The sequence below is a fragment of the Neovison vison genome, chromosome X (assembly GCF_020171115.1).
Source record: "Neovison vison isolate M4711 chromosome X, ASM_NN_V1, whole genome shotgun sequence".
Taxonomy (NCBI): Eukaryota; Metazoa; Chordata; class Mammalia; order Carnivora; family Mustelidae; genus Neogale; species Neogale vison.
The window spans coordinates 70,853,398-70,878,438 of NC_058105.1; the positions used below are offsets into that span (position 1 = coordinate 70,853,398).

General features: G+C 54.7%; 1 protein-coding gene across 7 annotated transcripts; it reads right to left on the bottom strand.

The window, feature by feature from the left end:
- Positions 1–2,100: 2,100 nt before the first annotated feature.
- NLGN3 (neuroligin 3) lies at positions 2,101–24,533 on the bottom strand. Of its 7 annotated transcripts, none has more exons than XM_044235326.1 (9): positions 24,500–24,533; positions 21,691–21,765; positions 21,112–21,255; positions 20,404–20,463; positions 16,327–16,386; positions 14,319–14,468; positions 7,903–8,088; positions 4,996–5,785; positions 2,101–4,389 (listed from the first exon to the last, which is right to left on the bottom strand). In XM_044235326.1, the coding sequence occupies exons 3-9, from the start codon at positions 21,215–21,217 to the stop codon at positions 3,546–3,548; spliced, it is 2,196 nt and encodes a 731-aa protein (XP_044091261.1). In that variant the 5' UTR covers positions 21,218–21,255; positions 21,691–21,765; positions 24,500–24,533; the 3' UTR covers positions 2,101–3,545. The 7 variants fall into 7 exon arrangements, with proteins under 7 accessions (XP_044091261.1, XP_044091262.1, XP_044091257.1 ...); XM_044235327.1 differs by having other exon boundaries at positions 24,423–24,533; XM_044235322.1 differs by having other exon boundaries at positions 21,112–21,765.
- Positions 24,534–25,041: the final 508 nt, after the last annotated feature.

Sequence of the window (25,041 nt, forward strand, 5' to 3'; positions counted from 1 at the left end):
ACAAGGAGCTGGACTTTCCAGCTGGGGCTCAGAGCTTCGAGGCAGTAATGGGGTGGAGACCCCTCAAGCTAGCTGGGCACAGGACCGACTGTCCATTAGATGGGAAGGTTGCCAGTCTTGCAAGCTACCTTTCTACCTAGGCCTTTCAAAGGTGTGAAAGACTGACTGTAGTTTCCCGTTGATGGGTCCCAAATAGGATTGGATCTGGGTTGGCTACGGCACCTTGAGTTCTTAGAGGAGAGGTGTTGTCTAAATCCTCTGCAAACAGAGAGCCTCCTAATTCAGAGGAATATAGACACACACACACACACACCCAGAAGATGAGGCCGTTTGGGAATATCTGAGATGAAACAATCACAGGATCATAACAACGAAGACCTTGAATCGACCTGAAAAGCTCATGCAATCCAGCGGTCTGTTTGCAGGAAGATGAATAGCAGGGCTTTCCTTACTAGCCAGTTATTCAATTTGGCAACTGTCACTGAGGACTTCCTGAGTATGTAGCGAAATTTTTCCCTGTGTCTGATTTAGTCTTTCCCCTTCTGTCATTTTCAGAAGAAATGGCCAATAGATCATATCTCTGCCCTTACTTAGGAGGTACATTTTTGAGGATGATAGAGCACACTTGGCACACAGTAGGTCTCCACAGCTATTGAATGTTACCTCATCAGCTTCCTCTTTCCTAAATAATAATAATAATAGTAATTTCAAAAGACCTAGTCCTTTGGGACATTGCTTTTGCTCGGCTCCAGAACCTCTCCAGCTTTTCCACATATGCTGAAAATGTGTTGACCAAGGGTAGACCCATGAGTGTTTGAAAAGGCCTAAAAGGAAAAGAACCGGGGCGCTTGGGTGGCTCAGTTGGTTAAGTGTCTGCCTTCGGCTCAAGTCACAAACCTAGGGTCCTGGGATTGAGCCCTGTATCAGGCTCCCTGCCTTCTCCCTCTCCCTCTGCTCCTCCCCTCCACTGTGCTCTCCCATTCTCTCGCTCAAATAAATAAATAAAATCTTTTAAAAAAATAAAAAGAAAAGGACCACGGAAAATGTCATATACGATGGGACAGCATCCTGGGTCTGCTTCTAACAGTAACTGAGGGTTAGAAAATGCTGGGCTTTTCTGGGCCCATTTCCCCAGATATAAAAATAAGTGCGTCAGACTACATGCCCCTGAGGTTACTTCTCGTTCTAAAACTCGGACTCAGATTACTTCCCAGCAGTTCCATCCTATATTTTTGTTATTATATGCTAGTATTCACATCAGTTTTGAAAAGAAAAAGGGAGGGAGGGAAGAAGGAGAGAGAGGAGGAGGGAGGAAGAGGAGGGAGGAGGGTGAATGCCATCTCTACACTATGGACTCATTCAACTTGTGACCCACCCGGTCTCCCTCCTCCTACTTCTTTTTTTCTTTTTTGACCAAACTGTGTCCAACCAGTCATCGCCAACTCTCTTGACCCCACGTACCGTATTAGTATATTAGTTCTCAATTTTGGTCTTTGCACTATCTTGCGTTCATCCCATCTGAACATCATTCTGTTGTGTTGGTTTATCTCCCTCATTTTGTCAGGGTCACTTTGAAGAATTCTATTCCTGGTTTCTGAGGTGTCAGCAACCCTGCCCAACTGTCACACTTGAGGAGCAGACTCCCAGGTTCGGTCCCTCGAGTCGCTGAGAAGAAAGTGAACCACCATAATGCTAAACCTGTGGAGAGCCCATTGAATGCCCCCTCCCCCTTCCCCCCCCCCAAGGAGTTGAGGGGGCAGGGTAAACCCCTAGGAGCCCCTGATTGCAATCCTGGAGAGAAATCACTGCCAGGGCTTCAGTGAGTGTTCTAGTTGTAATTCACAGAACCAGAAAAAAGTATCCCTGGGGAGGAGAGGGCCCCTGCTCTGTCAGTCCCCCAAGACCAGGGGGTCCACCTATCTGATGCCCAACTGGATTTCAATGTGAGAAAGAATTTCAGCCTGTTAGAGGTCATACCTCCTCCCAGCCCCCAGTCCAGGATGGGGGCAGGATGGTGGTGATGGTGGCAGTGGCAGCAGCAGGTGGTGGTGGCCCGGTGGCAGTGGCTGGCTGCGGTGGGGTGGGGGTGGGGGCGGAGGAGGAGGAGGAAGAAGAGGAGGAGGGGGAAGTATTATTTTTTGCCCTTTCATTAGGAGGCCCATGGTGCTGAGAGAAGGCTTCAGCAGCAGGAACCCAGAGCGCTGGGGGGCAGTGCAGGGGGGTAAGGGTAGGGCAACCTGCTTAAGACTGGACAGGCCTGCATGGGGGGGGGCGCAGGGGAGTGTAGCCCAGACTTGTCTCAGTTTAAAGGCACAGGACACAGAGACAGGCTTGATTCCTAGCCCACAGGGGTGCCCTGCTGGGAGGTCTGTTGGGGCAAGGCCTGTGCAAGGGAGGCAGGTTGGGAGTGCTAACTGGATTTTTTTATTTTTATATCAAGACACTGTGTTTAAAATTTTTACAAAGGACAAACTCCATGGGTTTCCGTTAGTGTTTTAAGAACTTTTCTTTAAAAAAAAAAAAAAAGCCAACAACAACAAAAAAACACCGCCTTTTTGAAAGAGAAATGACAGACACGAAAGAGACTTGGTAAAGAAAATGGGGTGAATTTCTGATACCATTACCCCAAGGGCAGAGACAGAACCCAGATTACACCCAGGGGCCCCATAGCAATGACCTCCACCAGAACCTCATTCATCAAATCTAGGGTCCCCTGGTCTAGCCAGGCCAGTGTTCCTGGCCTTTGGGGGAAAGCAGGTCACCCTGCAGTCTCTAGAGCCCTCCACAGGGACACAGAGATAGATGGCTGGAGAGTTCTCCCTTGTGGCCCTCCAACCCCATCCAGCGGTAGTCCCTTCCTCCTTCCACTCCATGGTCTTGCTCAAATCTGTTTCTTTCTTGGGGGGGTCATGTTCCTCGGCCGGATTGTGTGAGCCCTGGGGGTGCCAGAGCCACACAGACATGGGCCTGGAGCCTCCCTTCCAGAGCCTCTTTGCACTCATGGGTTGGAGAGGCATGTGTTCCAAAATTATTTTAAAAATCAACAAAAACAAGACCCAGAAAAAAGACCAAGTCTGGGGGGAGAAAGAGCTACTCTGCTCTTTAAAGCTCCCAAGTCTGGAGTTGGTGGGTGGTGCAGTTCCAAAAGAGGTGGAAGGCGAGCACCAAGGGGGTGTCCAGCTGGTGCTTTCGGGCCCCCAGGAGTGTCTGTGATCAGGCTCAGGGAGCTGGCTTCAGCTGCTGTTCCACAGGTCCTCAGTTTCCCAAGGACTCACTTGCGTCCTCATTTGAAGGGTTTGTTCAGGTTTACTTCCTTATTTGTGTTTTTGTACATGCGAGTGCATGTCCACATCTGTCTATGTTTGTGCAGGTGGGTCTGCTGTCAGGTGTAGGTGCGTGTGTATACATATCTGCGTATACGTGTCTCTGTGTGTGTGTGTGTGCATGCGTGCGTACACGTGTGTCTGTGCGTGTCTGTGGGTGCGTGTGTGTCCATGGATTTGGGCAGGAGGGAGCCAGGAGTTAGGCTGTGCTCTGGGCTGGAGCTATACCCGGGTAGTGGAGTGTGAGTGGGGCAGCCCAGTACTGTTGAACCCTGCGGCAAAGGTGTTGTAGGGGTGCAATGTCTGCAGCCCTACCAGGGAGTTGGGAATCATAGTGATGGTGTTGGGTGTCATGAGTGGGATGTCGTCAGGAGAGCGGCGCAGGGTCAGTGTGTAGTCAGGCAGTGCAGTGAGGCGCAGTGTGTCGTGGGGGGGACCAGCCTCACATTCGTGGTGGGTAGGGCCCAGCTGTAAAGCTGCCAGCTCCTCCTCAGGAGCAGCTCCCAATTCAGGGGCCCCGGCACCCCTCTGAGGACTGGGCTGCCGCAGGGGCTCCTGACGCCGTTTGTCCTTGCGGTAGTAGAGGGCAGCGAAGGCCAGAACGTTAAGGAACAGGAGGGAGGCCCCCACAGCGATGGTGACACTTAACTCAGTGGAGTAGTCACGAGGGTTCTCCACCAGGAGCGGCCCGGCATCCTGGTCCCCGTTCCAGGAGCCCTGGGCATTCTCATTGCTGTAGGCAGGGGAGATGGCTGGCCGCTTGGTGCTCCAGGTCTTGCCGTTGGGCCTGCGGGTGATGTGGGAGCTGTGGGTGGTATCCGGGGGCGGCACTTTGGTGGTTGTGGACGTATAGTGGAACATGTCATGCAGGTTGTATAGGTGGGGCACCAGGTGTTTCCAGAAGGCCACCTTGGTGGCCCGGTAATGATCGCGGACCCTTGGTTTCAGCCCGATGTGAAGGTAGAGCTGGTCTCGGGGATTGTATTTGGACCAGGCCACTTCCTCAAAGCGGTTGGCCTTGGTGTGAATGAACTTGGTGTCCTGGGGGACCGGCTTGTTGGGATCCCTGAAATACCACATGGAAATCTGGGGTCACCACTCTACCTAGGTGAGAAAGGGCCCAGAATTCTTTCTCTCACACCCACATTTCCATTTTTTTCAGGGTCCCTCCCTCTGTCCACACCCCTCCTCCTCCCTGGGGCCTTGAATTCCTATTGCCCACTGTATCATGGAAACTGGTTCATCCTTCCCTGTGCCCATCCTGTAAGGTCATGCTATAGATGCCTTTTCTTCTCACATGCTCCCAAACATCAGCCAATCTTTTCAGCTGCCCAGTTATTCCAAGAACCCTTGAAAGGCTCTTCATGAAGGCATTTTTTTCCCCTCTTCACTCAGCCTCTGACCATCTAACCTTGAATCCCGTGGTTCTCAGTAACTCTCCCTGTGGCTCAGCCCTAATGCTAGCTGAGTTCCAAGCCTCGACAACATGTTGGAAGGAAGAAATGGCATGAAAGACTCAAAAGAAGGAAGTAGGAAGGGAACGAAGAGGGGGCCAAGCAAGATTCTGGGGGAAGGTCTTTTAAAAAGGAGACAAAGGAAGAGGTCTAACCATAGAGGAGTGGAGGGGTAGGCATGCTGGGATCCCAAAGAGCAACCCCCACTTTCTCCTTACCCGGTCTTGGCAAAGTTGGTCCAGTAGGTCATGACGACAGCACTGAGCATGACGTCATTCTTGGAGAAATTGCAGGGGAAGAGGTCGGTGGGGCCTACCATAGGGACACCAAAAACGTAGGGTACTTCATCCCCATGAGCTGCATCTGACCAAGCAGGCTTCATGAGGCTCTGGCAGTGATGGTAGAAGGCGTAGAAGTATGTAGGTGACCCGTAGCGGGCGTGCAGATCAGCGGTCACCACCGAGGGCTCCACCCACTGGTGGTCAGTGAAGAGCGCCACCAGTGTTTTGCGGCGGGTCTCCGGATTGTCACGGTCTGCCCAGTCTGTGTACATGAACTTGATGGTCTCCCGCAGGGTGTCCTTACCCTCAGGATAGCCATACAGATTGTCCACAAAGTTAGAGACTGAGTAGTCAAAATCAGTGCCTGAGACGCCATCCTCAGGGTCCACCACCCCTTCCACGAACTTGAGCCCTTCGCCCTGGTTGACACCTAGCATGATGTCATAGTTGAGGAACTCGCCCTGCTCCATGAGAATCTCAGGGTCATCAGGAATGACGTCGCCATCGATCACAGGGCCAAAGGCCACATGGTAGCGGGCTGGCTGGATGTCCTGCTCTACCAGCTCCTTGGCACTCTTTTGACGAAGACAGTCCACCATGTCCACCGTGTCTAGCACATTACAGCCTACCTTGTCCGCCAGCAGGCTGGTGTACTTCACCGGCTGGTAGTTCACAGCCCAGCTGGACAGGGCAGAACCACTTTGGATGATGGCCCTCTGGAAAAGCCCTGCAGAAGACACGCAGCACCAGCTCAGATCATCATGGCCCCCAGCGCCTAGGCCTCCCTTGCCTTTCCCTGAGGGACAAATTAAACCTCTCCTCACTCCTCTGTCACTGAGGCTGCCCTCTGGGTGCAATGAACTACAAAGGAAGAAGAGACCTTTCAAGAAGAAGAGACCTTTCAGTGGGGATGATGGATTAGGACCAGAAGAGATGTTGCTGGGCCCCTGCATGACCTGGACTGACCCCCTGCCTGCTCCTTGCTTCCTTGTTCTGGAATGAGGGTTGGTAACTTGGGGGTTAAGGAAATGGCAGCGGGAATTAACCCCTTGGGTCCCAGACATCAGCTTCCTTATGCTCCCTCTCTTTATCTCTCCTTGTCTTCCCTCCTTGCTTCCTGCCCAGCTGGGCCCAGTTCTGTGCCAGCACACCACCAGGGAGCTGGCGCTTCCGCCACAAAGGGGTCTTTTTCATGAGAGATGAGAAATGCAGGCAGGAGAGAGCCTCACATTCTGGGAGTTTGGGGAAAGATTCCTGAGGGCAAAGGCCTGGGGATCTCAAAGTCTCCAGGGAGCATGCCCTCACAGCGTGGAGTCTCCACAGAGACTTTCCTTTTCCTGAAGCTACTGATGCCTCAGATCTAGTTTTTCCCCTGGCCAAGAGGGAGCCAGTCCTCCGAACTCAAAAAGTGGATGATTCTTCTCCCTGCTCAAGAAAAAAAAGAGGGGGTATCATGCTGTCCCTGGTCCCAACATTCCCAAGTGAGGAATAATCTGGCCCTCAGACACCCTGTTCCTTTCCACTAAGAGAAAGGTAGTTGGCATGGGTAGAAAGAGAGGGACAGAAATATAGATTACTACATAAGAGAGAGCCTCACTTTTCCAAAGTGAGGATTACTTTTCCACTGATTCTCTGTGGATCAGTCGCAGAAAGACCGAGAGAACAACTCTTTAGGGGAGCCAGGCCCCTCAGGGGACAGAATGTAGTACTACCCCCAAGAAAGGCCTTGTCCTCCCAGGGAAGTTCCCGATCTGAGGAGGCACCAGTCCTCTTTACAGACAGTGGCATCCTCACAATCAGTCATCTCACCCTCCTTTGTGGAGAAAGGGGTCCCTGTTCCCCCTACTATGGTGTGATTCTGATCCCACCCTGGTGTTCCCTCACTGGCGTAGTCCCTGGAGGGATAGAGGCAGGATGTCGAGGTCAGAAAAGGTGATTTTTCTCTCTGAGAGGGATAGGCCTTTTTCAAAGAGGGACTGAAAGTCTTCCTGTGAGAATATCACTCACTCACAGGGTGGATTCCAACAAAAAAAAACCTTGTCCTCTCTCCCAGATTTCCTTTCCTCAGAGGAAGGAAAGGAACCTATTTCAGGAAGGTCTCTTCTACATGAGAAGCTCCTCTTTGCCTCTCAGAGACAGAATGTGCTCTACAGCTCAGAGTTGAAGGGAACTTGCCCTGCTGAGCCACAAAGGGCCTGTTTGGCTCCCTTAATGAGTCACTAGCCAAGCAAGGAGAAATGCTCTCCCCTGGGCTAAGAATGAATCTCCCTTATGGTTGCTCAGCCCAGGAGGAGCTCTGGTGTGGGCTACCAGATTGCCAGCCTCTCAGAAAAAGCCCACCCCACAGGTTAGTGATACTCACTATTCAAACCCATCTCCCCGCTTAAGGACAGATCCTCTCCTGTACAGACTTGTTCTTCAGAGAGAAAGGCAGAAAATGAGTGTTTCTTACACCTAAAAATGAATTCCCACTCTAGATCTCTATCCTGAAGTCACATGTCCTTCCCAAACTGAAAGATTTCCCTTGCCCCCCCAATTAAAAAAAAACCCACTGTCCCTTCAGATAGACATTCTACTCCCACTCACCCAAACTCGACTCCCACACGGAAGGAGGATCTTACTCTCTCAAGATATAAACAGGATTCTCTCTTTCCCTTTCCTGCACTGGGAGAAGGGCTTCTTCCCTGAGAGGAACATTTCCATTCCACTTCTCCCTAAGGGATGCCAAGCTGGTGGAGGAGGGCCAGCTGATTCCCCTGGGTGCTCTGGACCCCAGAAGGCCTAAGGCTCAGGGTGGGCAGCTGGCCCATTGCTAGCTGAGGTTCTGCCCCGAGCACTACTCACCCTCAGAGTGATGTGACAGAGTGAGGAGGCTGACACAGGATGCGCCAATGCCTGAGCCGAAGACGGTAATACGGCGGGGATCGCCACCAAAGAAGGCAATGTTCTCGCTCACCCAGCGGAGGGCCTGGATTTGGTCAAGGAGCCCATAGTTGCCCTTGGCAGCCTGATCGCCAGTGCTCAGGAAACCTGGATTCAACATAGGGCATGAGGACGGTGAAGGCAGAGGGATGGGGGATTGGGGTTAGAATGGCAGGCAGAAGATGGGGACGGAGAGGGTGGGAGGGCATGAGGACAGAGGAAGGGGCATGCGGTGGTGTTCTGTCCACCCAGCTACCATGTACCATTGCTCCTGTAGGCAAGTTCCAGCCCCATCCATATAGGAAGGATCGATCTGCTCCTTGCCTCCCACTCCCATTCTCCAGTGGGGGGGGGTCCCCAGACTATTCGAGGGGACGCCTTCAGCTGGGAGACTTAAGCTGCAAGAACTGCAAATGGCCAGGTCCCTGAGGTACTCTCCAAGACATTACCCTAGCTTCCCAGTGAGATAGATTGGAAAGAACAGGGACCCTGGAGTCAGATGGTCCTCAGTTCGCGTTCTAGCTCTACTGCCTACTGTCCATATAGCCTTGGGCAAGTTATTTAAAATATCTGGGCTATAGTTTCCTCTTCTGTAAAATGGAGATAAAAATACTTCAAAGGGTTGTTGCCAGGATAAATCGAACACAGGCCTCTCTAACATACTCCACACTCTTTAAGTCTGTAATTATTTCTCGTTCCCCTTCCTCCTCTCTCTGAAGGAAGTGAGGCTCCCAAGAGGTAATGGTCCCCAAGCCCTGCTTGCCGCCCATCCTGTCTGGGTTCGTCCACCTGCACACCTCGTTCCAGGGCCTCAGGTGGCTCCTTCCCCTCATCTCGGAGCTGATTCTCATTTCCCCTCCGCCCAAGACCTAATGATTCAGAAACTCGGGGGAGGAGGCCCCGCAATCTGTATTTTTCACCAGCTCTCCAGGTGATCTGGGGCCTGCTAAAGTTAGAAAACCACTGGGTGAGGCCATCTTTTTCATCTGGTGGAGAAATGGGCAAGTCAGCGCTGTGTGTTACCACAGAAACAGGTCTTCCCGCCCGCCCACCCACTGGGATTTGCTGCTGAGGAGACATGTCACCATGGAGACTACCTTCCCACCCACCTGCTGGGATTTGCTGCTGTGGAGACTTGTTGCCATGGAGACTACCTTCCCGCCCACCTGCTGGCTATCCCACAGAGATGTCCTATATTCCCCCCCCACCCTGCATCCATTTCAGACTGATCACACCGCCTCATTTCCTCTCTCTTCCTTGATCCCTGCGCTCCTTGGAAAGCTCCCGTCTTCTCCTGCCCTAGGCTTCTGGAAAGGTTCTTTCCAGGCGGGTAGTCGTGGCGCTCCTACCCGTCGGACACCCCATACCTGGATTGGTTCGTTTTGGACTCCCCATTTGAAAGCACCTTCACAGCACCTGGGATCAGCTTTGTGAGAGGTCATGTTTGAAAAGGCCCCCTCAGCTCGCAGGGAGCTCTCTGGCTATCCTGGCCGGCCATGGGTGGAAGCTGAATTGAAATAGACTCAAGCAGGTGCAAGACCTCATCCCTGTCTTTCTCAGGTCCTCCTGTTTCTAGCTTCTGTGAAAGAGCTCACTTCGCCCTCTTCAAGGGTGCTATTAATTTACATTTGGTACCATTAAGGCCATAAAGTACTTAGTTATTCCTCTCAGGACCCAGTCACAAGCCCTCTTTAGCCCCCAGGTTCCCGGAGAGGAACCGTGAAGGAATCAAAGAAAGCCTGAACGAGGATGAACGGAGGGGCCCTTGTTCCTCCAGAGAAGGGAGCCCGCTTCTCCTCTGCCTGTCCCATTCATACACCGAAGCTGCTGCTGCAAGTCTTAAAAAAGTCTGCTGACCAAGATCCACCCCAGCTGTCCAAGCCCTAGACCCTCCTGCAAGAACCACTCTTTGCTTCTCTTAGCCCTCCCATCCTGTCTCCCTGCCTTTCTCCTTCCTCTGTATTTCCTTTCTCTTTCCTCTTACTGAAGCCATGGTACACCAGGCTTCAGCCCCGGCTGAGGGAGTGTGCCGTGAAATGTGTCAATGCATCTGTCCCAGCAGCGGGAGGAGCCCTGGTGCTTCAAGATAGTCAAGTAGATTTCGCCAACGTGTCTCGATTCCCTGGGCTGGTAACAAAGGCCTGATGGGGCTGGGTGGAGGAGCCAACCACCCCTTTTTGCTCCCTTGGCTTCCACCAAGCCCCGGGATGAGCGGCGCTGAAGCATGCAGATGAGGCCATGTCAACCATCTCTACTACAAGAGTCCTGCGTGAAGTGTTCTATCCACTGGGCCGAGACAGGTGATCCCACAAATGTGACCAAGCAAGAGTGCACAAAGTCTGGCAGCGCAGGAGAGCAAGTCGCTCACTGCTAGGGCCCCAGTAACTCAGCCGTCCACGGAAACCATGGGAGGAGAAGGGCTGAAATACTTCTCCACAGAAACTGTCACAATAAACCTAAGACCGGCTCCCTGGGCCCTGGATTGGCACTCTGTCGTCCATGGTGGGCCCCCCATCAACAGAGAATGAGGGAATCAGGCACACTGCACCCAAACCACAGAGCTCCATCCCTCGAGGCTTGACTTTCACTAGGTTGTCTGTTTGCCCCAAAGGCTGCCTGAGCAGAGATGTATCATCAAATTCTGGAACCCAGATGAAAACCTGGCAAGCCCCTACCTCCTTGGCCTTGGGGGTGTCCATGTCTGCTATCCCTTTGGTGTCTCTTGTGTTGGTCTCAAGTCCCATGGCGGGGACTCCTCAAATAATAAAATGGGATCCATGGACTGGTCTGTGACAGTCTCCATATAAATGGAGTGGCATCAGGGTGGGCAGCTGGCCCATTGCTAGCTGAGGTTCTGCCCCGAGTGTCACAAGAAGCACCTCAGAGTAAACCATATGTCTGAGCTCAGTGCTTCCAGAGAAGCTGAAGGGAGGGTGAATGTGTGCATGCTGCTGGGGGGGTCCCAATCCGGCCCGCCCAATCTGGGATGCTTAAAGACCCAAAACAACCAAGTCACAGCTACACAGCAAAGTCTCCAAGTGCCAGGGACAGATCTATGTTCTACGTCTGGCACCGAGAGACAAAAACATCTTGTAGGTACCCAGAATCCAATCAGTGGCTTATAGACTACATTTGGGTTGCTGAGCAGACTTTAAAGGAGACACAGGAAGTGGTGGGGGGAACTTTGGACCAAATCTCAGTTTGTGACTCCTTCCAAGGTTTGGGTAATATTGTGTTGATCATTAACAGCTGAAGCCCAAAGAATACGACTCTTGCCCCTAGATGTGCTGTTTTGGTTACCCAAATGAGAAGGGGTTGTAAAGCGGGTGGGGTGGGGGTAGGTGCTTAACCTGAGTTTCTAGGATGAGTTTCGGTGATGTCCATGGAAACGTTTCTATAGGTTTGTGTACGTGTGTGCACATTTACCTGGGGGGGCGGGGGGCGGGTAGTGTCCATAGCTTTCATTAGAATCTCAGAGGGGTCTAAGGCTCCCCCAAAAGTTAGGAACTTCTGATGTATAAGCTTCAAGATTAGGGAAGTGGGAGGGTTGTCCAGGAACCAGCACACCGGGTACCATAGAGAACACTCACCGACAACAGGCCCTGTACAGCCCACAGCTGCGAAGAGACACTTCAGATCCTGAATCTCTCTTTCCTGTCTCTTTGCTCGGTGTGATCTTGTCCTCTTTTCTCTCCCCTCTGTCTTTTCCTTCTCTTCCTCAATTCCCAGCCCCCCGCATTCCTCCCCGTTCCTCCACTCTTTCTTTTTCTGCCTCCCTAGCTGTTCCGATCATACGGAACCGAGGCACATTCTTCGTACTCTCTGTGCTTTCCAATAAAACCAACAGAATGGAGTTCTGTGTTTCTGATTTTTAAAAGCAGCCGGGTTGAACATTTTCTATCAGTCTCACTAAGAAAATAAGGTGGTAGGGCTCCTTCTGGCCTTCAGCTACCATAGGCGCGTGGCTGGATATCTGTGTGAGCTTGCTTCTGGAAATTCCTGACTCTTCGGGGACCATGCAGCCCTTGCATGTAGCTTTATGGCCACCTTCTCTTCCCCTTTGCTGTCAGAGACTCAGATCCCCTTCCTCAACAGGACAGATCACTTAAGAGAGCCTCACCAGGACGTCTGGGGCAACTCGGGGAGACAGAGGAGCAGCAGCCAAACCATGAAACCCAAGCCCACCAGATCACCTAGAGACCAGGGAGATGCCTTGCATGCTTCATTCCCCAGGATCCAGAGGCCACTCGAAGGGACACAGGCCCACTGTTTTCGGGGAATATCCTTTCTCCAGTCTGGACCCCAAAAAGGCGTCTTGCTAGCCCACAGAGTGTCAATGGTAAGTCAAGAAAAGGTTGTCTTTCTGGGCTCATGAGCTGTACCAGAAGTGGCATGGAGCACCAGGCCCTCTAGGGTTAGAACTAGCAAGAACAATACACTCAGAAGCAAATCAAGATAAGGTCCTGTCAGCCAAGGGGCCAGGGAAGAAGTCATGCCACAGCTGGTCCAGCACCCAGGCCTCTGGATCTGATGCACAGCCTAGACCCCCACTGCAACCTGGAAGACACCAACCCTTCAGGTCAGTTGTCTTTCTCATGCTATTACAGGGCTACGTGGCTGCACGTGCCCTCGGAGGCCTGGGTGAGCGTCTGAGAGGGAGCAAGACCCTGTACACTGTGTCACCCTCTCTAAGGTACTTGTGTACCTCAGGAACCTGGCCGCGGATAGGCAGTAACAGTCAGCAAGGAAGACACAGCCCAGAGGGGCAGCCTACATCACCAAGCCCAGCCAGTGGCTGGCAGAGGATGTGGGGGGAAAGACTCAGGGGTGCATAAGAGGAGGCATTTGGGAAGGAGGCCTGTACGTGTGAGAGTGTGTTTGTGTGATGGGGTGGGAGTATATGGGGATGTAGACACAGAGAGAGTAGTAGAAATGCGTACGTGTGTCTATACGTGCTACGCAAGTGTGGGGTACTCACACGCATGGGGGTGAGGCGAGGTGTGTGGATCTGGAGGCCAAGCAGGTGTACACAAGTGTGTATGTGTTTGTCGGGCAGGGTAGGGGCAGGGGAAATGTATGTGTGTGTACTGCACATATATACGCAGGGTACGTAGGGGAGGAGTGTCTATGTGCGTGTATGTGTATACGTGTGTGTATGTATCTACGTGGGGATGTGGGTATTCATGTAGGAGGTCTATGGGTGTGTGTACACAGCAGAGAGCTATGTAAGTATAGTGCCTGGGATGGGCATGGAAACATGGAAGGGTGTGTGTGTAGGATTTGTGAGGGGGTGTGGGTGTAGGATTTGCGGATGTGCAGCGTGAGGAGGTGTGGATGGGCAGGTGTGGGTGTATGTGCGTAGGGAGGGGGAATATTGGTTTGCGTTTAGGTGGGGAAGCTGAGGGACATATGCGCACGTGTGGGTGTCCGAGTGGAGGTGGAACTGGGAAGCACGGTGGGGTGTGAGTGTGTGTGTGTAAATGTGGAGGGAATATTTATGTACATTCAAGGTATAGGCATGTGGGGTTTATGTGTAGCGTGGATGTGTACGGTGTGAGTCTTTGTGTAGAGTGTCTGCGTGGGGGTAGAAGGAAGTGTGAGTGTGGGTACGTGTAGTGTGTTATAGGTATAAAAGTGGATACAGAGATGTAGAGGGAGAGATAGACAGGAATGCTGGCGGGGGTTTCCGAGAGATCTGTGTACATATGGGGTATGGATGTGGAGTGGAAAGAGGTATATAGCATGTGGATATGTGTGGGAAAAACCATATGTGTGGAGTGTTTATGGAGGGGTGGAGGAGCATGCATGTGTGTGTGAGAAAGGCGGCCTGTAGATGTGGATGTGGGGGTCTCTATGTGTACGGGTATATGTGTGTATTTGTGGGGTGTGTGAGAAATAATAGTATGCAAGCGGGTGTGTGGTAGGCAATGTGGATGTGCAGTCAGGTGAGGATATGTGATGGGCTAGAAGGACTATCTGTATATGTGTGGGGCTTTGAGGGAGTGGGTCTGGATGGGTAGGGACAGGGGACGGACACTAAAAAGTTCCAGACCCTGCAAAACTCAGCCAAGCAATGGTCTGAAAGCAGCGACCTGGCTTGCGACTTTTAAGAGAAGTTGTGGAGGTTGAATTGAAATTCCAGTGGCAGCTAAACACTCCAGGAAAGGGCCTGGGAACATGGGCAAGCACCCAGCACTTGGTTAGGGACCATGTGATATCACTTGACTTTGGTCACTGGCACCCACTAGAGAACGGAGGCCAGCATTAAATCCCCAGCATTCTTTCCTCCTTCCTTGAGAACCTGGGCCTCCTTCAAGGCAGCTAGCAGAGAACCATACCTAGCACCCCAACCCGATAGTTGAGGGTGATTACGATGACGTTGCCATAGCTGGCGAGGACACTGCCATCAATCATGTTGCCTGTCCCTTCCATGTACGAACCTCCATGGATGTAGACCATGACGGGCTTAGCGCCACTGTCCCGGATGTCTGCAAGGAGAAGGGGTGAGACACAGGCTGGGTAGGATGCCCTTCCTCCCTCACCCCCGCCAGCCCTGGTGGGGGTGTGGACAGCAAAGCTATCCCAGGTGCCAGGACACCACCGCCAGCTCTGGGGGCAGGACTCAAGGGACTGCTGGGCCCGGAGCTTGAGCATCGGCCAGAGACTTAGCCGGAGGTGGACTTCAGCATTGGTTTTAAAGACTCAGGTTTCAGCCTCCCAGCTGAAGGCAGTCAGCCAGGCCTGCTATGGCTGGGCCTAGATAGGGCCACAGGCTGGGCCCTGGGGACGGGGAAGCAGGAGGAAGAGGCAGGGCTGGTCTCTTAGCTGGCTCAAGCGAGTCCCTGCCCCCGGGGCACCCGGAGTCCTGGGACCTGACACGCTTAGGAGAGCAGGGGCTGGGGAGCCTTGAAACCCCCAAGACTAGACCAAGTTACATGGAAGTAAGGCCATTGGCAGCAGCTGGCCCCCCCAGTGCAGACAGAGACAAGAGGAGTGGGAAGAAGGGGGTGGCACAGGGAGAGAACAAGGAAGGATGTGGGTAAAAGGGAGTGAAGGGCAGTGATGGGGTAGAGGGAACCTTAGTGACATGGTCTCTCAGCCATGTGCTCATTTACCCCATTGTCCCCCAGGGGCATCAGGCAGACTTAACTGGAAGCACTGGGGATGGGGGAGAGGTGAGGGGCAGAACTAAGAATGAGAGAGACCCCTCCACCCCACTCTGCAGCCCCTCCCCTCCCATCAGCATTAGGATGAAGATGGAGCCTCCCCAGAGGCCATTCAGTGAGAGACCTTCAAGCGGCCACTCCCAAGCCCAGTGAGCACAGCGGTGGCCTTGGGTCTGGGTAGTCAAGAGAAGGCTCCTGACCTGACCACCTTGACTTGCAGCCTCTCAGTGTGTGAGCTGGACCAACACTCCGCCACACCAGTGCGGCCCTACCAACCACCAGCGGAACCCCCCCACCCCCGCCACCCCCACAGCTGTTTGGCTCCTCCAGGGCTGGAGGGGCAGGGCCAGGGCAAGGAAGGTAGAAGGAAATGCTCTGTGCTGCCTAGCAAACACAACCTGTTTTCCCAAGGAGGAAGGCAGACTGGTTCCACCATCACCTAAGTATCTTATGCCATCTACTGACTGGGCTGGGCGTCCTGGCCTCAGCCTGGCACTTTAGCCCACAGCCTTCCTGGTCCTGTCCCGAGCCAACCACTGCAGTCCGTGGCCCTGAGGCCATATCTCTTTTCCTGGGAGGAGGCCAGGGGGTGGGGGGGTGGACAGTGGTGATTTAGGTGTTGCTAATCTCCAGCCCTTTTGGTTGTCACGGCCTCACTCCTCAGCTCAACGGCCTGCCAGGCCCCTCGCCCAAGAGCCTGTATTCCCGTGAAACACATGTGTCTCCGCAGTGAAACCCAGGTACGTCCTCACCATCCGGTCTCCTTTGTACCTCTCTCTCCGCCCTCCCTCTGCCCTGCTTTCTCTCCACTCTCCCTGCTGATCGGTGGGGGCAGGTGCCCGCTGAACCACGGAAGATGCGGGAGGAAGCTGTTTCTGGCAGTGCCCACTTCTCTACTGTAGGACTCAGGACGAGGGTAGGGGACCGGGGCGAGGAGGCTGCCACCCCCTCCCTCCCAGCTCTACTGGTGGTCCCCTGCTCCCTCCAGCCAGCCGGGTCCATCACCAAGGAACTCCCAGCGGCCCACCAGGCCAAAGATGGATGAACAGCCCAACAGCCTTGTATAGGAACAGAAACACACCAACGGACGGACAGACAGACAGACGGGGCTTCTCCCCATCGAGAAGAGGAGGGGCTCTGTGCCATGCACCAGCCGCCGCGCCCTGCAGCCCCCAAATACCTTCATCTTCATCCCCGTCATTATCCGCTAAGTCCTCGCCCTGTTTCTTAGCGCCGGATCCTGGGGACCAGACACAGGGAGACACAACAGCACAGAACAGAGAACAAAACAGAGAGAGAATTCAAAAACAGCATGACTGCAGTGTGGCCCAGCAAGCCAGCTCTGGGCTTGGGCCCAGGACAGGCAGGAGGGATGGCAAGAACCAAGGGAATGGGTGGGCTGAGGCCCAGACCTTCATTAGCCGATGATGGTGTTGCAGGCCCCTGCTGGACTGGCTTCCTTGCGCCTCCCTGCCCCGCCCCCCAATCCCCACCAGCCCATCTCAGCCAACTCCCTTTCCAGTTGGGAAGGCGGGAGCAGCATATGGGCCAGGGCAGAGAGCCAGAGACCCACTCAGGGAAAGGATTTCTCCCGGGTGGCAGGGGCTGCACGTGTGTACACAGGCAGGCTGAGTTGGAGAGCCAGGGCAGGCGCTGAGGGTGACAGGTGGCCTTGCCAGAATGTTGGATACGGATGCGAGCTATTAGGGCAGAGCCGGGAACTGGGGGCCCCCCTGGCCCTGAGCTACCTGGGCCCGGTGGGAAGGCTCAAGTTGGGCCTCAGCTGACCCTGATTCCCAGAGGAGGAAATGGGAGATGAAGCTTTCCCTCCGGTCTTCCTCGTTGGGGCCCCCTGCTCTGGCTGATGGCAAATGGGGTTCCTGTGAGCAGGAACCCAGCCTAAGAGCAGCAAGCACTGCTCTGAGATCGAGAGAGAGCCAGAGGGGGAGGGAGGGAAAGGAGGAACAGGAGAAGGAGAAAGGGATATGAGAGAGATGGAGAGAGACAGAGAGAGAGGGGGAAACAGAGGAATAATGATAACAGCTCCTACCATAGACCGAGTGTTTACCGTGTGCCACTCTATGTCTGCCATACTGTTTGATCCTCACACCCCAGTGAGGTGGGTACTGTCTCTACTCCTGTTTCACTGATGGGGAAACTGAGGTTCAGATAGGTAAAGTGACTTGCTCAAGATCACACAGCTAGGAAGCGCTAGAGGTAAGATTCAAACCCAGGTCTGCTCCAAAGCCCATGGTCTTTCCACTGCACCATGCCACCTTTCTGGGAACCGGGGAGAGGGAAGGAAAAAAATCAGTGAGAAAAGAGGTGGAGCATGGGGGGCAGGGTGGAGAGAGGGGAGGGAAGGGAAGGAGAGAAAAGAAGGGAACAGAGGAGAGAAGAGAGACATTTAAGGACCTGTGGGTAAGCTGACACCAGCTCTCTTTCCTGTTCTAAGGAGATGAGAAGTGCATCTTGAGCATGGCTGTGGCGACAGAGGGCCTACTGCCTGGATGCTGGGCAGAGTTCGGAGACCAAGGTCATTCTGCCAGCACCCCAGGGCCTACCCTCTGGTCTATGACACCAGATAACTCTCAGCCTGCAGGCAGAAATAGCCCTCTTTTGCAGCTGGTCTGGGCTCTGGTGACTGAAATCCCTCACAGCTATTAATCAAAACAGGAACCGCCCTCATATTACAAAATGGCTTTTCAACTAGGGCAAGAGCCTCCCACCCCTCCCCACCCCTGCCCCCAAGGGGCAGAAATGACCTCCAGCTTCCCGAACTTCCAGTGGCACCTACCGTCTTAACGCCTGCCAGGACTGAGCTCAGAAACTCTGTGGGGCACGGGACAGCATCACCCACATGACGGACAGCCCCCCAAGTGGAAGAAGGGACTTACTCATCCGGAAACATGCATTCCCTCCAACCTGATGGAGGTGGAAGTGGGGGGAGGGGGCAGGTCTTCCTCCCCCTCACCCCCCCCCAGGAAATCCCTCACTTGCATGGGCATGGACTTAGAAGGTGGGACCCTATTGCTCCCCACTCCCCCCACCCACCAAGATAGATGCCTTTTCTCCTTCAGCTGAGCGCTTACAGAACAACTCCTTGTTGTCATGCCCATCACGCAGGCCAGCTCCACCAACCATCCCCTGTCCCAGCACTGGGCTGCTGCAGGGTCCCAGCCGGGGCTGGTCCTGCCTACCCTATACACACCACAAGCCTAATGACCTCGGTGGCTGTCTCTGCTCCAAGAAGCGGGGGTCTGTAAATTCCATTCCAAATGGCCAGCTGGCCCTGGATAGGGAACTAATTTGAACAGTGAAATGACCGAATGCCCTCCCCCACACTGTCAGGGGCTCACTTCACACCTTGGCCTGCGGGGCTTAGCTGAACCCACCAGGTTTCAGTCCTAGGATGGGAGCTTCGTCAGAATGGTGATGAAGCCATGGTTTAGGTCTAAATCTTGCCTCTGCCTCCTAGCCTTCCATGGCCCCACAGTGCCTAGTTCATGGCCTTGCCCACAGTCAACAATCCTGAGAGCTAAATGTCTGCATTTGACCCGAGCTTCCAGTCGGCTCTCTAGCCAAACTCTGGGGACTGGAATGCCCTGGGCTCTCACCGGCACTCTGGGGAGAGCATTCCTCCTGGAAACAGTTAAAGTTCACTGTCAACCTCTCTCCCTGCCCCCCAGCCCCCACCCAAGCAAGTAACCCACCGGAGGAGGTTTAAGAGACCCTTCTCCTGAATTCATTCACAGACTAGTAGAATGTAGGTAAGCTGGCACCAGCTCTCTTTCCTGTTCTAGTAGAATGTTAAGGCCTGAATGGTCCCCTTATCACTAGTAGAATGTTAAGGCCTGAATGGTCCCCTTATCACTAGTAGAATGTTAAGGAGAGCTGGGGCTCAGTTAGGCTTTGGGTTCCCAGCCCCGCTCTCTTTCTGCAACACCACAGTGCTTCTTCACTTGTGCGGGCAAGTGTGTGCTGATCGCCTACTGCCTGTGAGGTCCTGGGCTGGGTGTGGGGATGTGGCAGAACGCTGTCCCCAGAGCCCCAGGCTCCACTCTGTGCTCCAGGGTTACTCAGCACACATAAGCTGTGGATTCCGCCAGAATCTGCCCCCTAGAGATTCCTGCTCAGCAGGGAGCATCCTGGCCCAGGAATCCTGACAACACCACTCACTGTGAGGGGGGCAACCCTGCCCTAGGATTTCAAAGGAAAACGAACTCCAAGCTTGCCAAAAGGTTGTAGGGATCAGGCTGTGATTTTTCCACCTGTTCCTTAAGCTGTTACTGTTTTCCAATTAGACCCAGTCCACCCACTGTTCCACCATTGTTTTCAGAGTCATGAAGGTAGGAATGACCAGATGGGAGCTGCCTCTCTTGCTACAGTGGAAAGAACATGGCCCTGAGGGTCAAGAGACCCGGGTTTGGGTCCCAGCTCTGCTACAGACCAGCGACAGGGCCTCGAGCAGCAGCAAGTCACTCCCCTGGGCCTGTTTCCTCATCCGTAAAATTGGGAAACTGATTCCTGCCTTACAAGCCCCCAGAGACGTGGGGAGGATTTTATGAGCTAAGTATGAAATTGCTTTACAGGACCACAACAGGAGGAATTATTTTTACAAGGGAAGTACATTTCTGGGTAAATGCAAAATTCAGGATGTTGTGTCTCCTTTTCGAGTCCATGGTTCCTAGAGTCCCCCAATGTCTGTCATGGGACTAGCCCAGGGAAAGGGGTGGGGGCGGTCTGGTCACACAGCTATGCTCTGGCTGGGGTGATGGTGGGCCAGGGGTGATTGGCAGGATGACTTGAGTCTAAACTTCAGGGTTGGAGAGTTGAGTCTAGACTTCAACCCCAGGAAAGAGTACCGAGGGGTGAGCTCAGGGCTGCCGCGCCAGGAAGAGGGCAGAGCCTCTGGCTTCATCCTGGGTGCCTGGAGATCCGCCCACCCCCAACGTGAGGTGGCTCAAGAGAGAACCATGGGCTCTGTCTTTGGCACAGGCCTTACGGTGGAATCCCGGGCTGGGAAGATCGGAAGAAATGGGGTTGCTGCAGCTTCTGCCCTGAACCTGCCTTAGGCCACCAAATCGTCCCTGAAGAGCAGCCAGGGCCCTTGGCTAAGGTGGAGCTTAGGCCTGCTCACCGACCGCCCCCTGAGCCTAGGCTACTTGAAGGAAGGCTGGGTCCTCAAGGGCAAGGGCAGGTGGGCAGGCAGCCCTCCCTCTCTCTCTCTCTCCCTCCCCGCCGGCTCGCTACCTACCTCCTTTCCTACAAATTTTCTTGTTGGGCTTTCGGGCGCATTCCTTGGAAATCCGCTTTACTGTAAAATGAATAAAAAACTAAAAAATAACAGGAGGCCTCTGCCCAGGGGCATGCACCCCCCAACCCCCTCCCCAGGCCCCAAGAGCTGCTCTGCAGGTGGCACATGGCAGAGAGCCTGTCCCACCATCTCTTTGTTTCTGTCACTTACCTTAGTGTGAGCCCCACGGGAGGAGGCAGCAGCTAGCCCAAGAGGAGGCACCTAAGCAATGCCCACCAGGCTGGCCCCCACCCCACACACACCCAGGTCCCTTGGCCACACACACCTACTACCTTTCAAAGCAGGCGGAATGGCAACAGGGGGGCCTGGTGGAGCCAGCATCCTCCCACAGGCAGTTGCCCAGCAGGGACCCATACTCCCCCAGGGAACCCCCATCCAGCACTCTGGCCCTAGACCTGTCAAAGCTCTCAGGCCTGGCCAGGCCCCCTCCTGGGAACAGTGTCACTCACACATGGGAGCTCAGACAATGCTGGGTGAAGGGAGAACAGGGAGGAGGAAGGTGGGGAGGAGGCCAAGCAGAGTGATGGTTAGAAGCATCTTCACAGACGGACAGAGGCATGCTGCAGGGCACACGATCACGTGCAAGCCACGAACACCATGGGAGGGGGGAGGGGCAGGGAGGGCACAGCGCCTGGCCATAGCACTCACCATCCTCTGTGGGCACATAGACATTCAGGTAGAGGCAGTCTTCATTGGGCTCCTGGATATAAGTAGCGACAATATCCAAGTTGGCAGTGAACCAGACGGGCAGCATGACTTCGGGCACGGCCGTGTGGATGTTCTGGGGGCACACTGGGGGAAAGTGTGTGGCGTTCCGGATGCCCGACCAGGATGGGGGTGGCTCAGGGGGCAGGAAACGTTTTTCGCCGATGGGGGGAGCTGCATAGGGCACCCCCAGGTACTGGTCCACAGGCCCCAGGATCTCACTGGGCAGTGGCACCCGGGCACCCCTTAGCTTCCCAAAGTGAGTATTGACTGTGGGCGCTGGGGCCTGGGTACTGGCCCTCAGCACCAAGCTGAGGAACCACAGGGTGAGGCACAGGCTCCGGCCAATCGTGGAGGTGGGGCTCAGGGACAGCGAGGGCGGGCCAAGCCGCAGCCACATGTTCCGGGCAGGGGGACTGGCAGGAAAGGCAGACTCCAGGGTCACAGCATCAGCCCGACAGGCAGCCCCTTCATGGCCACACTGACTTGAACCTCTAGACTGAGCTCTCGAGGGACACCTACGGGTGCCCGGCAACGTAGAGAGGTCGTCCAAGCACCACAGCTTCAGAAAGGGGACTCCCTCAGGGCCAGACAGGCCTGTGGAAAGAGGGAAGTAGGCGTCATCTAAGATGGTCAGGGGAGGGCTCCCGAGTCAGGGAAGGGGGTGTTTTGGGGGGCCCCAGTTGGGTGCTGGCTGATTCTCCTACAGGTAGGAGAGGTCTCCAGTGCCTGGGGTTCTGGGGACCAGCTTCTCAGGCCCTGGCTGTGTGCCTGGCCAAGGCTGGAAAATCCTAGGGGACTGACCCAGGGACAGTTGCTGCCACTCCAAGTTTCCAGTCCCCAACTCCAACTCCTCCACCAGTGGAGCTCAGGTGGGCTCAACCAGGGGCCTGAGCAGCATGTGGTCACAGGGGGTGGGGAACACTGGAACCGTATGGACCTCAGGTCCCTGAGCACGCTGGGCTGGACACGAATAGCGGACTCTCTAGACCCCGGGACCTGCTAACCCCACAGGAAGACTTCCCACACCAGGAGAGGGTAGGGTTGTTAACCTCACTCTGGGGTTCCAAGGCATCAGCAGGAAAAGCAGCAGATAGGCACAAAGGCCCACATGGAGACCCCCCTGACCCGTCAACCAGGGCTGGGGGGCAGGGAGGGCAGAATGGCCACTCACCAGAGTCCCCAGAGCCTCCCGTGCCCCTCCTGTACATTTCTCCTCAGCCCTCACCACTCCCGAATTCGGAAGCCTTGGTCCTTTCTGTGGGCTCTCTGTAATTCACACCAAGTACCAAAACTGAGACAGAGACCACTTTGCCTAGAACCCCAGGCATTGTTGATGCTCAGTCAGTGTAAAATACACAACAGAGTGTGAGGGACACCGCACTCAGAGACCCTTGGAGGTAAAGTCGCAAAGACTCAAAAAAGGGAGCAAGAGAGACCAAGCCTGGCTCACAACAGACACTGCGATCACAGAGACGGATATTCCAGACCCATGGAGATCCCTCATATAGTCCCATATTCTGAGACCGAGAGCCTCACTGAGCCAGAGAATCACAGAGAAAGACATTCAGAGACCATGCAGAGACTTACTGGAATATAATCCCACACACACCACATAGGTAAATATCCAGAGACACATGCTGCATAATGGTGACACATAGGTGGAGACAGAAACAGAAATAGCAGCACACTCAAGACACACAGGCTTTCTGACACACAGACAGCCAACACATACAGGCGCACACAGACCCTGCTGCATGACAGACACACACGCTCGCAAGCACACGCGTACACACACACACACACACACACACACACGCACAATTTAGTTTTCCCTATTTCTCCCGCCTTCCAAAATTGCCGGCCTGCTCCTTTAAGAACTGGCTGAAGGGGTGGGGGAGGGAGATTGGGAACGCCCGGCAATGGGCCACCACGAGAGGGGAATGAGAATGTGTGTGAGAGTGAGAGAGAGAGAGAGAGAGAGAGAGAGAGAGGAAGAGAGAGGGAGGGAGAGGGAAGGAAAAGGAGGCAGAGGGAGGGTGAGAGAGATAGAGAGAGAGCTGGAGAGAGAAAAGGAGAAAGAGAGGGAGGGAAGAAGGAAGAGGGAGAGCGTGCAAAGCGACTAAAGGGGTGGGGGCTCAGAGGAAATGGGGAGCAAAGTATGGGGTTGGGGGATGGATCCCAGACGGTGCCCAGAATGCACCCGGGGTTGGGAGGGGGAGGGTAAAGGGAAGGAAGGGGTAGGAGTAGGGAGGTGGGGCAGGAGGGAGTGGGTGTGTGTGTGTATGGGGGGGGATAGTCCGCAGCTGAGTTCACACAATCCCCCCATTCACCGTCTCCATGGCAACTCTGGGGCACAGACCGCTCATTCACACGGCTTCCCCGCCAGCAACCCCCCCACACCATTAACCCCCTCAGTGCCTCCCCTCCCCACAAATTCCATTAACCCCTTCGGGTTGCCTCCTTCTCCAGTAACCCTTCAGTGCCAAATGCCAGTCCCCTTTGAGTCCATTCCCTGCAGCCCCTCCCCCCTGAACACCTAGACAAATCGGCCGACCCCCAAACGCCCTCTGTACCCTAGGACCCACTGTGAGCCCCCAAGGCCAAGATCTCCATCCTGGTCCAACTTGCAATTTGGGAGAAGACAAGGGGAAGTGCCAATGTCGGGGATTAGAGTGGCATCTGGGGTACTTTGGGGGCTGGAGCAGTATTGGGCAAGGGGCATTGTGCAGGAATGGACTGGTATCGAGAACTGCAGTACTGGGGGCCATGCGGGTCTGAATGGTATTGGGGGACAGAGCTGCATTGGAATGGGGGAGGATAGAATAAAAGCCTGGGGGGAGGGGGGCTGCAGAGAGTGGGGGAGGGAGCCTGGCTGGGAGATGCTATGATGGAAGAGGGATGGGGCTGCACTGCGGGGGAGGGGGGACTGGCAATGTGCAATACAGGAATAGGGCCAGGGCCCCTTAGTAGGGGCATTTTGATGAGCATGCGGCCAGGCTGTGGAAATAGAAGGACCATGGGTGGGAGGATGATAGGGATGCGGGATTCAGGGAGGAGGTGGAGAGGAAAAGCTAAGCGGCGGGGGCGGGGGCGAGGGGGTATTGAGGGTCAGGGGTGCCTAAGGAGAACATGGGGTTGAGAAGGATGGGGAGCATTGGTTGGGGAGCGGAGGAGCCCGGGATTGGGAGGGGATAGGATCGGGGCAAGGTATGGGCAGCTAGAGGATGAGAGACCGGGGCAAGCGGCCTCACCTGTTCCCCAGGCTGTTGCGAGCGACTGAACCGGTCCGCGGACCACCCATATCGCCTCCAGGCCAAGGGCTCCGCACCTGAATTCCCGAGATCTGTTCTCCGGCAGCCTGGCTGCTGTGCCCGCGCACCGAGGGGGCGCGCTGCGCGTGCCCGGACACGGGGGGGCGCGGTCCCTGCCATTAACTCCTTTTGTGCCAGAGATGGCTCAAGTCCTGGGGCATGGCCCAGTTCCTCCCCTGCTCTAGCACGCTTGGCTCACCGACTCTCCCTCACACACGCATCCCTCAATCAGGACAGGTGATCTTCCAGGGCAGCTAGCTCTAACTTTACCTGCAAAGCTTGAAACATTGAAACAAAGGGAGAAACTGAGGCACCGCCTGCAGGAGCCCCCAGTCATACTCTACAAAAGACAAGCCTCCACCTTGCTCAGCATCCCTCGCCTCTCCTCTCCCCTCCTCAGCACCGGAGGCAGCATGAGCAGCCAGCAGTGGAGGGTGGGGGCACTTGGCTCTCCTCCTGTCACTCTCCCTAAAGGTCAACGTTGTTCCTTTCTGCTGCTGCTAGGGCATGTCAGACTGAGACTGTCAGCAGGCCAGTTGCCCCACCATTTCAGGCTCTC

Coding starts and splice junctions, on each gene's coding strand:
- NLGN3 (XM_044235322.1), bottom strand. CDS start 21,568: ATGTGGCTGCGGCTTGGCCCGCCCTCGCTGTCCCTGAGCCCCACCTCC. Junction 20,464..21,111: donor CTATGTGCCCACAGAGGATG/GTGAGTGCTATG, acceptor TTCATTTTACAG/TAAAGCGGATTTCCAAGGAA. Junction 16,387..20,403: donor GAAAATTTGTAGGAAAGGAG/GTAGGTAGCGAG, acceptor TCTGGTCCCCAG/GATCCGGCGCTAAGAAACAG.